Below are 14,837 nucleotides of genomic sequence, written 5' to 3' on the forward strand. Positions count from 1 at the left end.
AAATAATCCATATAGGAAAAATTCTATTTTATTCTGTAAATGGAATACTCACTCAAGAACCAAGGTTAAAACGTTTAGCAAATAAGCAATCTAGAATTACTGACTTGTTCTGTTACTAAAAGCACTATAACTACATTTAACTTTGAAAGGTGCACAGATTATACATTATGGAGAGTTGATGGATATAGGTAGGAATAAGTGTGCTTGAATTAAGAAAAAGGAAAAATATACATAGCCATGCCAAAAATGCATCATAATTAAAATAAATTTATGTGATTGAATGCCTAAACATGCTTATTAAAGCTTAGTATTGTCCCTGATACATTTTCTACTTCTAGGTATTTATAAATTAAAGCATCATTACACATGACTTTCTACAATGGCCCTTTCATTTTCTGGCCAAGTTTTAAAACTTTCCCCATCGTAGCCACTGTTGCAGATTATTCCTCAGTATAAAATCTTTTCAGAGCAATAATATTGATCAGAAATGACATTCGTTTTCTCTCGTGTGCAAGAGAAAGGGACATTTCCCAACATTTATATGCAAGTTACTGTTTATTCTACAGAAATTATTCCTATCTCTCTGTTTTGCAACTTGTATGACAGAATAAAGTTGAATACAGGACATCAATGATGGATGGGGATGTGGTGAATGTCCCAATGGCTTCCATTTTCAGCTTTAAACCCCCCTCCCCTTCCCCAATCCCCCTGGCTAAGTATGTATGCATTCACCACAATAATAATCTTATTTTACAATAGCAATCACTTAGTAGAAAACAAAAATCCTTGCTGTATCTAGTAATAGAAATATTGAGGTTATTGAAGTTATCCTAAAAACACAATGTAGTTCCAGGAAAAATTCTTCATGTAGATGAAAAATGCATAAACAGCACATTGGACAAAGGACTAATGAAAAAGTTACGCTTCAATTAATTAAAGCAGTGCAGTGGTTTTTGGTGCAGACATTCTTTACATTTCAAATCCTATTCCAAGCAGAAGCTAGCAGCACGTTTAAATCATGAAATTTCTTTTTTAAAGTATTTTTTAAATTTGCAAAATAGAGAAAAAAATGAGAAAAACCTAAAAAAGCAAAAAGCAAAACAACCCACAAAAACCAGCAACTAAAATAAACAACAAGATTATATAATATATCAATCAAAAACCATTCAGGACATGTTTGAAAGATATCACCAAACTTTGACCAAACAGAATAATATTAACCATTCTGTTACATCCATAGTTCATGAATTGAGAGCAAGTACATATCAGCCGAATCAAGATGTTAAATATGGAGTGACCTGGTCTTTCCAGACAATCAGGAAAAATCTGATGAATTCAGATTTGTTTGTATATAATTCAAAGTACATTCATGTGATCATGTTCACATCTACATGATCTATGCATATTAAGAAATATAAAGTCCGTAAACCATCACAGGGCAATAATGGGACCACCAGGACACATATTACTATTTTTAAAAAAAAAATGTTTTGTTTTTTTTAGTCAACTGTACAGTTACAGAATGAACTATAATGGCCAGATTTTCACAAGTCTGTAATCATAAGAATTGGTAACAGAATTTCAAAAATGTCAATACGTATGAGTGACAAACAGCTGAAATGGGCATATAGATTCTGACTTTAATCTGATTTGGGTGGAATTGTCCATTCCTAAATACCCTGTTTTGCATAGATCACTATATATAATTTCAGATTGTTGCATTGCTTCAGAATCATCAAGGATAATAAAGAATTTGTAGCAGAATAATATTATGTGACTTACTGTTCGTTCAATAAGAAATGCTTATGAGGCCCACATGGGACATGGAAGCATTCTTGGAAATAAAAATAATTCAATATGCCAGCTTTTTAAAAACGTAAATGCTCTTTAAAAATAAAATAAAAACAATACTCAAGGAGCCATAAGTTCATATTTTGTCTATCCTTGACATATTTTGTAGACTGGTCACCCTTCTTATTTTTCAGTCAAAAACCTCTCTTTTTACACAGAATTGTTTGCTGGACTGGAGAAGCAACCGAAGAATTTTCTGATGTGGTGACAGTTAATGTGAGCAAAGAAGGGAAATCCAAGGAGCGATTTTCTTATATAGTACGTAATTTCTGCTGAGTTCTTAATCATGGTTTGTTATAAGGAAAAATTGTGATTTCCAGTGATAAGCACAAACAAATGTCAAATATATCATTAATTAATAAAGACATATTAAAATTTAAATACGCCTTATCCACTGAGTACTTGAGAATTAAAGAGGCTATCTAAATCTCCTGTGTCACTAAGATACCCAGATCTACCTACTTTTACAGTGATACCCTAAACATGCACATTACACTAAAATGATTCTTAAAATAAACAAGTTATCCTATTCAGTGTAAAGTATGTCTTTTGGGTAGTGAGTTTTGTTGTTGTTATTTTTCCCATCAAGCAGAAAGTAGCTTTTGGAAAAGCAATTTAAATTAGGTGGAAGGAATTGACAGGATAATTGGGGGGGGGGGGGGAATTTAAAGATTCCGTGCTAATGAAATGATATTAGCATGGATATCATATGGAAGGAAAAACTCACAATTAGGTTCCATCTTTTTGTAAACATACGGTCACAAATAGTACTTTTGATTACCTTTTTAATGAAGGTAACTCTCATCCAGTTCACTGTGTCAGATTCAGGTGGGACCAAAATAAAAAGACAGGCTATTTTAAGGACAACTGTTTCCAAATTTTTTACATTACTCTTGTAAGTAATGTAACAATGATATCATGTAATAGTAGTTTCTATACCGTGCACTACTAAATCAGTGTGATTGATTTCCAAGTAATAACTTAAAATTATTTTCCCTATGATATTTTTAACATTTTTGGTTTGTCATTGGAGAATGATAATAGGACTTGTCACAAGCAATTGTCACAAGCAATCTCACTACAAACTAGGAAACCAGTGTATTTTGTTGACATTCTTCTTTTTTGTCTTTTTAGCTTCCAGTAGTGAAATCTATGTTTCCATCTGTTGGACCAAAAGCTGGAGGCACCAAAGTAACGATCAGAGGAAATAATCTCAGTATAGGATCCAAGCTTCAGATTTTGCTTAATACTACAAAAAAATGCAGAGACATCAGGTAAATATCGTTCAGAATGAAACATGATGTAGCTGTAAAGATTAGAAATTATATTTTTCATAACAGAAAACTAATTGAATAAGAAAGTTTTCTAAGAAATATGTTTTCCAAAGTATAAATTGGGTTTGCAGTTGACCCGATAAATATTGGCCTTCTATATAAATTTATCATTACTTATATTAATTTTCCAATGTTTAAAGGATATACTTTTGATGGATAGCCTAGACTTGGTATTAGTGCTATATTAGAGCTGTATGATTTTGTTATATAACTGTCTTGTAATAATAAACAAGTTCTGCTTAGATCAAATAATTTATGGAGGATGTCTATCTGGTAGTAATTTCAATTTATTTCTGAATATTGTATTACACACACACTATATGTGTGCGTGTGTGTGCGCGCGCGCACACACACACACACACACACACAGTGTTTTTTTCTTTTGTCAAAGCACCTGGTGTGCCCAAATATGGGAGGGAGCATACTGCTTCCCTTTCGCCTTTCAGTTCCACTCCAGGAGACTTCCAGGCAGTCGCTTACACGACACCATTTTGTGTTGCATTTTTGCTGATAAATAAATGAAGGGAGGCTAGTATAGATCTATTTCAAGCTATTAACTCTCATCAGCTAGTCATACCCTTACTGGGATTTGGACTTGGGCTTTTTTTTACATATTAAACAGTTGTATTAACCTCCAAGCCATAAGCAATATGCTCCCTCCCAAAGCACACCAGGTGCTTTGACAATAGAAAAAACACTTAATCATTCTCCTGGCTCAGCTGATAAGAGAGGAGAGCTTGTGGTTTATAAATATTAGGGGCACAGGCTAAGATGCTGAGCTTGTCGACCGAAAGGTCAGCAGTTCAGTGGTTTGAATCCCTAGTGCTGCATAATGGGGTGAGCTCCCGTTACTTGTCCCAGCTTCTGCCAACCTAGCAGTTCGAAAGCACGTAAAAAATGCACGTAGAAAAATAGGGACCACCTTTGGTGGGAAGATAACAGTGTTCCGTATGCCTACATGAATTTTTTTATTTATTTATTCGTTCATTCATTCATTTAATTGATATGCCACCCATCTCACAATCAAGCAACTCTGGGCAGCCTTCAATGAATACCAAGCACCCAACAATCCAACCCTGAGATAGATATATTCTTCAGTATTCTTCCTTTTTTTGTCATAGTTTCATAAGCCTTTGTTAGTTGTAAACCCCCAAATAAATACCATGCATCATAGATTCTCCCTGTAGAAGTGGGCATGTCCATGAGTTATATTCAGAAATGTTTATCTTTTCTTTATAGTCGCACTGATACCACCATCATTTGTACCATGCCAAGTATGGAAACTATTACCCATGTGGTTGTCTGTGTACAATTTGAAGACAAGTCTTGCATTGGTTCTAATAACTTTCAATATGAGAAAAATCCAAGTATAACAGATATCAACCCCAAAAAGAGTCCAATCAGGTAAGGTATCTTTCTCTGTGAGATGTTGCAGAAGTGGTCAGGAATAAATCTAGTGCATTCCTGGAAGTTGTGTATATTATTCTGAAGTTCAGATCATAGGGAAGAGGCAACTTCCATGCCTGTTTTATCCAAGGGCAGATAAGTGTATCTGGTATAGAGACAAGGACCTGACATGCTAGTCCAAAAGCAACCACTGTTTTCAATCCCATGGGGCAATTTCCAGTCTCTTGGAATGATAGCAGAGGAAGTCTCAGGCTTTCTGATGATTCGTTCTAAGTACATCAAAGCAGAGACTGACCCCATTTTACCTTCTCTTTTGCTTCCTGGCAAAGAGTTGTCCCCACATACCCATTCTTCACTGAAAGTTCGGTGAATTTTGTACAATAAGGATTGTTGGAATCCAGTCATTGATGGGGCACAGCACCAAATTCATGAAGTAGTGAGGCAAAAGATGACCTACAGTCCTGATATAGTGACACCTTCATTGAAGGTGTCAAGTAACACCTGGTGCAGAACAGGGTCTGGTTTCTCAGGAATATCTTGCTCACACGATGGTCTTTAAGATTTTTTTTTCTCTACCCAGCTGTCTGGGAAATATAGTTCAGTCACCCAAAACACTCTCAGTGCATGAAATTCAGATCTAGAACCTAACCTATACCTAAAATGTTATAGGCAATATTGGTTCAACTTCTGAAAAAAGTTACGTTATGTTTTATTAACCATTTTTTATGGAAGGAATTATTTTTACCCCCATCCCCCTTTGCTCAATATGCTGCATTCATTCAACATAGTTGGAAAGATTTCTGTGAAAAGTACCATTGATGAGTCAAGCACTTGTTCACTCTTAACCCAGTTTCAACTAAGAGTACCAACTCCAAGTAATAAGAAAAAATGTTAATTTTATATGCTTCAAATCATATAAAAACTTCAGGCTAATCCATATAAAATAGTATTATTTTATTGGTCCTCACGTCTTATATAGGTTTCATATTTTTATTAAGAAACTAGCATGTTTGCTCTTAAAATACATTGCCTTTGATGTCATTTCTTCTTCAAGGCCTCCGGGCTCCTGTTCCTTTCTGAATGTCTATGAATTCACTCCCTTCTTAATACTTATTTAAGTATAAAAGTGTAATGTGAATAAAGAAACGAGCAAGTATACCTCAAGACCATGTCACTCAGAGTGTGCGTATAAGGCCAAGGCTCCTGATCCTTAGTAGTTCTTTAAAGGGAATTTTGACTTTTAATTACAGAGACCAAATTTTAACATGCGTGAAAAATCTTTGAAAGTGAGCAGTGATGACACTTCCCGTTCTCACTGCTTGATGTAAAATTATCTTAATTGTTTTATTCTGAGGATCAAGAGAAGTAGCTCAAAAATGTATGTCAGCCGCTGCAAAATGTAACAGCTTATGCTTGGCAAAAATGTATGTTTAAGATTGAGATAAATATAATGCTAAATGATATTGTACCAACGGCACTGGTACTGCAGACAAATCAAAAACTCAATCAAAGACACTATTGAAATGCTTAGGAATAATCACCACATTACACTTTTCATTCGTTTCGCTGTTTTTCCTTGCTATGGTGCTATAGTTTCCTTTCACAATTATCTAACAAAGTAGAGTTTTTCTTCAAAGAAGCTGTATCCCCCAAACCTTTACGCAGAAATGGTATGAGCGACAAAAAGTTTCGGAAAATAGATAAAGCACAGCGTATTAGGGCTTAGAGAAGCTTAAATGATTTGTGTAGTCCTGTGTGGGATATTCTGGTTTGAGTATTTTTGAGGCTAGATAGATGTATTGTTATATTCTGATTTCCTAATGAGCCAATGTAGTTAAAGCAGACAGGATATGAAGTGTGTGAAATAATTAAAAGTTGGATACAAGAAAAAGCCCGGATAAAAGTTTTTGGTAACCAGTGGAGATAGGCCTATTGTGCTCTCAACACCAGTGGCAGGTTCTAGGGTCATTTCCTTCAATAGATTCTGCAGAGAAGGTGCCACATTTAGCTGTCTAAAGGCATCTTTTAAGGGGGAAAGTATTCAAACTTATTGTTTACTCATAAGCAGCTGCTACTGGAGGTTTTGCTTTGGCAACAAGACAAAAAAAAATGTTCAGCGGTGAAATGTTTCTTGGTTAATTGATAATCTTATGCTCCAGTGGCCTCTTGAATACTCCTGGATGCTAAACGTATCACTGATTTTCTTGGCCTCAGTCTGCTGTTAGCAAATGTCTAGAAGCAAATCATTCTCCTCTTATGATTTGGCTGGAGAGAAGCAGAGAAACCTAATATGTATTTCTGAGACCTGGTTGGGTGAAGACAAGAGTAGTCATTGTAAAGATTTCCCAGGAGTTTTTCGGGACCTTCAAAAGCCACTGCTCCAGAAAATGAGGAGCATGTTAATAAGACTATAGGAAATCATAAGTACCGTATTTTTGGACCATAAGATGCACTCCCCCCTAAAAAAGTGGGTGCAAATGTTTGTGTGTTTTATAGAGCAAATACTGCGGAGAAGAGGTTGGTGCTGCACTGATCAGCTGTTCTAGGCAGTCGGGATTGCCGCCGTCGCCCATTCACGGTGATTGGTGGCGAATGGGCTGTGGCGGTAAATGGCCTGCAGCAAATGGGCCACAGCAAATGGGCCATGGTGGTGGCGAGCAGGCTGTGGCAGCGGCAAATGGGCTGCAGAGACAGAGGCAGTTTTTTTCTTGTTTTCTTCCTCTAAAGCTAATGTGTGTCTTATAGTCCAGAACGTCTTATAGTCCGAAAAATATGGTATTTGATACAAACATGATTATGAAGAAATGATGAAGTGTGTGCTGTAACATCATAACCCAATACCTGACCTTTTGTAGTTGCCTCCAGATATAAATATGTAATCCATGTGGCTTAAGCTCTTTTCATTTTATTTTCGTATATATGGGGAAGACATTTCTTGGTTACATTTAAATCTTACATACAGTCTATGTATACTTGCAAAGTATATGGATAAAACAATCCATGTGTCCAATATAAAGTATTGCGTCAAGTCAATAAAATATTATATAGTGATGTCCATCAAAAAACTTATTCTTCTACTTAAACAGCAGAAGGTTGTCAAGTCTTTCTAAAAGGGGGGGGGACTATTGTTGTCAAGTGAACGTTGTGACAAAGATTTAGGGACAAATGTAGATTTCTATGGCTTTGAAATTAAGTCTTGTTTTTTCATATTATAGGTACTGGGGAAATGTGCATATTTCATAAACTTACCGTATATACTTGAGTATAAGCCGAATTTTTCAGCCCACTTTTTGGGCTGAAAAATCCACTTCGGCTTATACTCCAGTGAACAAAAAAAAAAAAATGTGGCTCTTTAAACATTTTAATGCGGCTCTTCTGTGTGCCGGGCGCCCGCTTCCCTCCCTCCTCTTGGGCTTCGGAGGGAAGCTTCTGCATAACCCCGGCGAGTGACAAGTCTCCCAGGCTGTAATTTGCCGAGCTGTACGTGCGCGCCTGTTTTCCACGGCGTGGAGCAGCGGCGAGATTCTGGGCGGCGAGCGATGATTCCGGGGGCCATCAGTGGGGGGGGCAGGGTCCCCCCTCGCGTTCCTCATCTTCCCGGATGGCCCCTGGAATCATCGCTCGCCGCCCAGAATCTCGCCGCTGCTCCACGCCGTGGAAAACAGGCGCGTGCGCACAGCTCGGCAAATTAAAGCCTGGGAGACTTGTTGTCACTCGCCTTTGCAGAAGCTTCCCTCCGAAGCGTTCCGAGGGAGGGCTGTAAACTTCCCTCCGAAGTCTTGGGATGTTCTGAGGAGCCCCCCAAGGCAAAACGCCGCTGCCAGGTAGTTAAAAGTACGTCTCTGATTCGTCTCTGTCAGTCTCTCTCTGATTCCCTCTCTCTCTCCCTCTCTCTGTTCCTCTGTCTGTCTGTCTCACTCACACACACACACACACTTTTAGCAATTTTATTGTTATCTACCTGTATTTTTACTTTTGAAATTTACCGTGAGCTGCTGCATTTCCCAGCCTCAGCTTATACTCGAGTCAATAACGTTTTCCAGTTTTGGGGGGTAAAATTAGGGGTCTCGGCTTATACTCGAGTCGGCTTATACTCAAGTATATACGGTAATATTTATTCTATAATAAAGAATTGCTATTAGGTCTGTGCAAATTTATTTTATATAATTTACTTATTAGGATTATATATTCCATATATAGAGAAAAAAAACCTTTCAATTTTTCATCTAATCCCTTACCTTTCTGTTTACCTTTATTCTGATTTAATAGCGGCGGCAGAACCATCACCGTGGAAGGAAATGGATTTTTGATGGCTCAGAGTATGTCAATGGTTGTTCGTGCTGTTGGAAAAGAACAAATGGTAAGTCTTCACCAATGAAAAGTAAGGAGCGAAATGTGTAGAAATGAAAAACATAAACTTTGTCTAAGCACCTGAAAATATTTACTCAGTAAGTACAGAAGCCTCAGTTTTACTTTCTGTTTTTAGAGACAACTTTACTGTCGCATTACTAAGCAATTTATGATTCCACATGTATCTTTTATCATGACATTTCAGTAAGCCTTCAGAAAGCAGTGAAATGTGCCAGGGTGTATATTTGAGCTGGTACCTTCCTTTGCCATCAGCCTCACAGTTTTGTTGTTAAGAGATTCAAAATATATGTGTGAATTGATCTTAAAGGCTAATGAGATATGTTTTTGGAGACACTGGTTTCACCACCCATTGCCATTATTTTTCTATTTATAAAATGTTTGGATTATAAAGTTTTAAATTCGTGGGAACTTAATTCCAATGGGAATTGGGGAGGGGAAATCTTGCTTAAAATTACTATTGCATAGTCCTTTTTTTCTGAGGGTAATTTAGTGCTCAGAGGTCGGGTTTTTTTTGCTGTCTGCTGTATGAAATAAATATAAAATCAAATGCTATGCATATTTTCTCTACTCTAGTTATCCTCATGCTTTCTTTTCATTTATATCCTATGGACTAGAATTTGTGGTTTGAGCTCTATGGCTTCTGCCATTATAATATTTATGATTATGATCAGTGCTTCTTCCCTTTTTTATTTTCATGTATTATGAACAAAGAAATGCAATTAAAATTTTTGCAGAATTGAATTCTGTCTCTGTTTTTTCCAGTCAGAGGCCAAAAACATGAGGCATGGTGGCAGTGATAGTCTGTGGCAACCCCTGCAGCTTGGAACAGCTGATTGGGGGTATTCTGGCAGTCTGATCCACCCGCCAATCAGCTGTACTGAATCAGACTGCAATAAGTGCTGAAGCTGACCTGGCTGGTCAGAGTTTGAAACAGTAATCACATTCAGAAAGCACACACAAGTAACTGATTCAGCAGGATTCAAAATAATAATAACAATAATAACAACAACAACAACAACAACAACAACAACAACAACAACAACAATAATAATAATAATAATAATAATAATAATAATAATAATAATAATATACAATACATTACCAAAAGCAGGTTTTCCAAGGTAGCAGTATATATAAGCAAAACACAAGCAGCTTCACTTTCAATTCTCGCTAATCCAGGCTCCTTCCTGTCTTCTTGTTGCTCACACAGCAAATTTCAGAGTGCAAATAGCCCTCATTGTCTGACTTAGTTGCAATGCCTATTCACTGAATACCATGAATGCTGGTAGGCAGAGGCATAATTTTTTTTCTTCTTATTTTCCTCCCTAAAAACTAAGGTGCATCTTGTACTCCAAAAAATGCGGTACACTGTAGTTTTTCAGTCTATGGAAGTATCTGTTTTTGTTTTGGCAAATGCAAATTGTTGCCAACTTTGTAGAAACTCTTTTGTCTATGTTTGATTTGCTTGCTTTCTTCTGTTTTCAGAACTGTAAAGTTCACTCGGACACTGTGATCACCTGCCCTTCTCCAGCTGCCTCTAATCTTACTGGAAGCAAGCCAGCATTAGTGGACTTTTTCATCAATGGACTCCTGTATACCGACGAGAGCCTTTTCCCCTTTGAATACCCTGAGGAAGCTGTACATGTTAGCAAATTCCACATGGAATACTATACAGATCCTCAGTTTTTCACAGCCAATAAAGAGAAATTGATTAAACATCATCCTGGAGAGCCTTTCACCCTTGTTATACATGTAAGAATTTGGAATATACGGGCACTGAGAGAGAGGAGAATGCTTAATGTGAAAATAATTACGCATCCAAGGGGAAAGAATCTTGAGAAGGCAACATAGACTGGCATAGGCAGATTGTCACCTTTAATCATTACATTGATTACGAGTTGGAGAAGGAAGACTTGGATCAATTATATAATAAAAATTTAGCCATGAGAATTCAGATAAAAGTTTGTTCTTTTTCTAACAACTTAAGAATATGGGTAAATAAAAACAATCACAAGGGAACAAACGAATGACCAAAAAGTAATTGAAAAAGCATTCTTATTCCAAAAAAAAAAAATACCAACCTGCTCATTCTAATAGCTTCTCTTAAGTAAAGAAGAAATTTTTGATAAAGTAATAGGTTGATCAAGAAAAATGCTACTTGAAGGCCATAATGGTGACTGAAAGTCTTTACTAAGCTTCAGAAGCACTGGACAGTGTATTCATCAGCGGGTAATGTAAGCACTACCTTCCCTCATTCTGTTTTTCTCTAGATTATACTTCATCTGTTTCCCATTAGGTTTCAATATTAACTATCAGGTGAAGATCAAAAGCACAATTTGCGTTCAAGGCTTTTTAACTCAAGTTTTCTATTCTGGGAATTTGAAAGGGATTGGTAAACAACTCCTGGTTTTATACGCATTAAAATAAAAAGGATGGGGAAGAGAGTTCTGTATTCGTGCCTTGAAAAAAATGAAAGGTGCTATCTGAGAGCTTTGAAGTCAATAAAGTTCAGAAATAAAGTTGAGGGCTTAATTTAGTTCCTGGTAGAATCATGTTGCTCTTCTTTATTTCTCTTATTAGAAAGAGCCTGACAACCTCGGTCTGGAAAGCAATGAATATGAAGTTAAAATTGGCCTAATTTCCTGTGAGATCCAAATTGTTTCTGACAAAATCATTCACTGTTCAGTCAATGAATCTTTGAGCACTTCAGAAAGAAAACTCCCTGTTACGGTAAGTGATATGAGTCTGAAAGCATGTGCCAACATGTATATAGTTTGCTTTGTAGCCCATCTAATCTCTTATGCCCCATGGAATTTGGCTTCTGTTACAAAGTCCAAGTAAAAATTTAAAAATAATATTTTGCCTTTGGCATCTATGTTGAAAGAGAATAATATCAAAACAGTAATGAAAATGTTTAAAGGTTATAAATATGGTGCCACAAAAAAGATAGTTTTGTGGCATCTTAAAAACAAATAGGTTTAGTATAAACTAATATGGTTAATAATTATCAAAACAAAATAAATGTATTAGACCTTAAGACAAGGATATGCAACTGTTCTTGATTTAAAGGCTATATTAGGTTTTGCACAGTGACAAGGACTGCCTGTCCAAAGTAGTGAGAATGAAGGACCACTTCAGAGGTGGGATTCAGCCGGTTCTCTCCGGTTCGGTCGAACTGGTAGTGGCAGCTGCAGGAGGCTCTGCCCACCTTCCCAATGTAATGCATGAGCACTGCGCATGCACAGAAGGCCACGTGCATGCGCAGATGAGGCATGTGTGAGCAAAGTGAGTACACATGCGCGCACACTCACATTTACGAACCGATAGGGAAGTTAAGTGAATCCCACCTCTGAACCCCTTGGGAGTAAAGTTTCAGGGGTTTTGTCTTTTAAACCACCCACTTCATCTGTTCTTGAGTAGACTCTGAGACCCAAAAAGGATGCTGATTGGCTACAGGCAGTCCCTGGAACACACATTTTACAATCCCGTTTTACAGGTTGCATGAGATCCTTCTTACATGAGATTGAAGAATGCATGAGATTCTTCTTACATCCCCAGGACTGGGCATGGTTTTATCATGTTAAGTTATCCGGAGCTGCTGGAATTTCATTCAACACTATCTTTATACACATAGGTTGTCCATCTCTGTGTTAAAATCTTTTAAAATATGATGTGAGACAAGGAAAACTCAAGGATTGTATCCAGTGATTTGAGAATTGTAAAATATTGTTGAGCATTGTCTTCTGAGCATCAAAATACACAGCCTATAAAGATTTGATGTTCTTGCTTCAGACACAGATGGCATTTTTGATCAGGGAAGAGAAGGGATTCTCTGTGAATGTGGAGATGCATTGTACTTTGTGCTTTAAAACTATCCCTCTAATGAACAATATTCATCACAGTCTCTTTTTTTCAGTCATCCCACCTAAGGCTGGAAATAATGTTTTGGATTTATTTCCTGTAGAAGCCAGAGGATAGGTGAAAATCCAATTGAATTGCTCACACTGTGTAAAATCCTGTGCTTTTGTTTCCTAGGCTTTCTAGGCTAGCATTTGTCCATTTAACAAGCTGCAATTTGCTTATTGTATTGGTCTTAAGCTTTCTGATGCTTTTATTCTTTAATATTTTAATGTATTTTTTATTATTATGTAGCTGTGCCTGTTGATAAATGGAAATGGCTATTAGAGAGATCATGGACTCTGCTTCAGTGGATTATTCAGGCAGAGTTTCGACAGCGATCTATCAGGCTTGCTTTCATTTGGATTCCTGAATGAACATGGAGCAAACAATATCCATAACCTTTTGCCCATATTTGTAGATTTTATCAGAAAGGGCCATATAAATTAAATTAAATTAATTCAAATATATATTAAAATGTTGTACTTTTGAAAAGCTGAGAGAAATACCTATTGTACGTACTCATAAATAAGCCCATTTGTGAATAAGCCCAACCCTATTTGGGGGATGTATTTTGGCACCTAAAACTCTTGAGTTTCTATGGTAATAAGTAAATAATTAGAAGGAGCACAGGTGGACTGCAGTTGGGAATATTGATGTAGATTTAACGTCTATACAATATTGCCTTCTATCCCCCATGTCCGTAAATGGCAATAGTTTCCACATATGGAAGAAACCAAAGGAGACATACTCAGAGATATCACTGGGATGAAGATTAAATCTGCTCCCTAGCCATTCTGTTCTTATTACCCGGAATAGAAAGTTATGTGATTCAAACTTAAACTCCCTAAGTTTCTCTTTCCCTCTTTAAAATATAATGCTTAAGTGTTACCAAACATTTACAGGGGGTGAGAAGAGAGGGAGAAGTAAGTAATTCAAACAGAAAAGGAAGTACCGGTATCTTCGTGTGCCATTTGTAATGAAAAACTTCCAATGAAAGACGAGAAAGATTTTATCAAACTGACTGGTTCTGTCCAAAATAAATAATGGGATGGCATAATTAAAAATCATAGAATGTGGTTTGTTCAAGTGGCAATAATTTAATGATGAATTGTAAGTCCTGTCTACCATTAATAATTGTATAATCTATGTAGTAATCCTCAGTAGTGTCACTTTTTTTTCCTTCTCTGAACACACACAGAGACATACACACTTAAGAATAACAGAATTGGAAGGGATCTTGGAAGTCTTTTAGTCCATATGCACTGAATACACGGGAAGAAACAGTTGTTCTTAGTAAGAAGTATTTCAAGAATTGTCAGGACTGGCTGTGACATTAATTTTGGCATTAGGAACTTGGTCAGACTTTTAATTTAATAACAGATGCCCCACTCCAAATTTGATGGCAATACTTCCTTATCAGGAGGAGAGGTTTACCCCTTTTATTTCCATTGCAATTCTGAGTAGGGTTACAAGACTTTGAAAAAGGAATTAATATCCGTTAGGATTAAAATGAGCAAGGGAAAGTTTGAATTGTATCCTAGTAAAAATGATGGAGCCTGACCCTGTCAAATGCATTTCTAAAATTAAGGCTTCCAAGAATACATCTACCATAATGTACAATGTGTTTTAAACAGTCAATGCTTTATACAAGAATACAATACAATAGCAGAGTTGGAAGGAACCTTGGAAGTCTTCTAGTCCAACCCCCTGCCTAGGCAGGAAATCCTATATCGTTTCAGACAAATGGCTATCCAACATCTTCTTAAAGACTTCCAGTGTTGGGGCATTCACAGCTTCTGTTCCACTGATTAACTGTTCTAACTATCAGGAAATTTCTCCTCAATTCTAAGTTGCTTCTCTCCTTGATTAGTTTCCACCCATTGCTTCTTGTTCTACCCTCAGGTGCCTTGGAGGATAGTTTGACTCCTTTTTCTTTGTGGTAACCCCTGAGATATTGGATCACTGCTATCATGT

General features: G+C 36.8%; 1 protein-coding gene across 1 annotated transcript in view; it reads left to right on the top strand.

The window, feature by feature from the left end:
• The window catches only part of PLXND1 (plexin D1), a 164,974-nt gene that overhangs the window by 85,084 nt on the left and 65,053 nt on the right, over window positions 1-14,837 (top strand). The window contains exons 14-19 of the mRNA XM_081939433.1: window positions 2,010-2,109; window positions 2,986-3,125; window positions 4,425-4,589; window positions 8,862-8,952; window positions 10,449-10,715; window positions 11,544-11,693. Coding sequence (XP_081795559.1) covers window positions 2,010-2,109; window positions 2,986-3,125; window positions 4,425-4,589; window positions 8,862-8,952; window positions 10,449-10,715; window positions 11,544-11,693 — 913 coding nt within the window. The remainder of the gene's footprint in view (window positions 1-2,009; window positions 2,110-2,985; window positions 3,126-4,424; window positions 4,590-8,861; window positions 8,953-10,448; window positions 10,716-11,543; window positions 11,694-14,837) is intronic.

The sequence above is a fragment of the Natrix helvetica genome, assembly GCF_964273705.1.
Source record: "Natrix helvetica genome assembly, chromosome: 1".
Classification (NCBI taxonomy): domain Eukaryota; kingdom Metazoa; phylum Chordata; class Lepidosauria; order Squamata; family Natricidae; genus Natrix; species Natrix helvetica.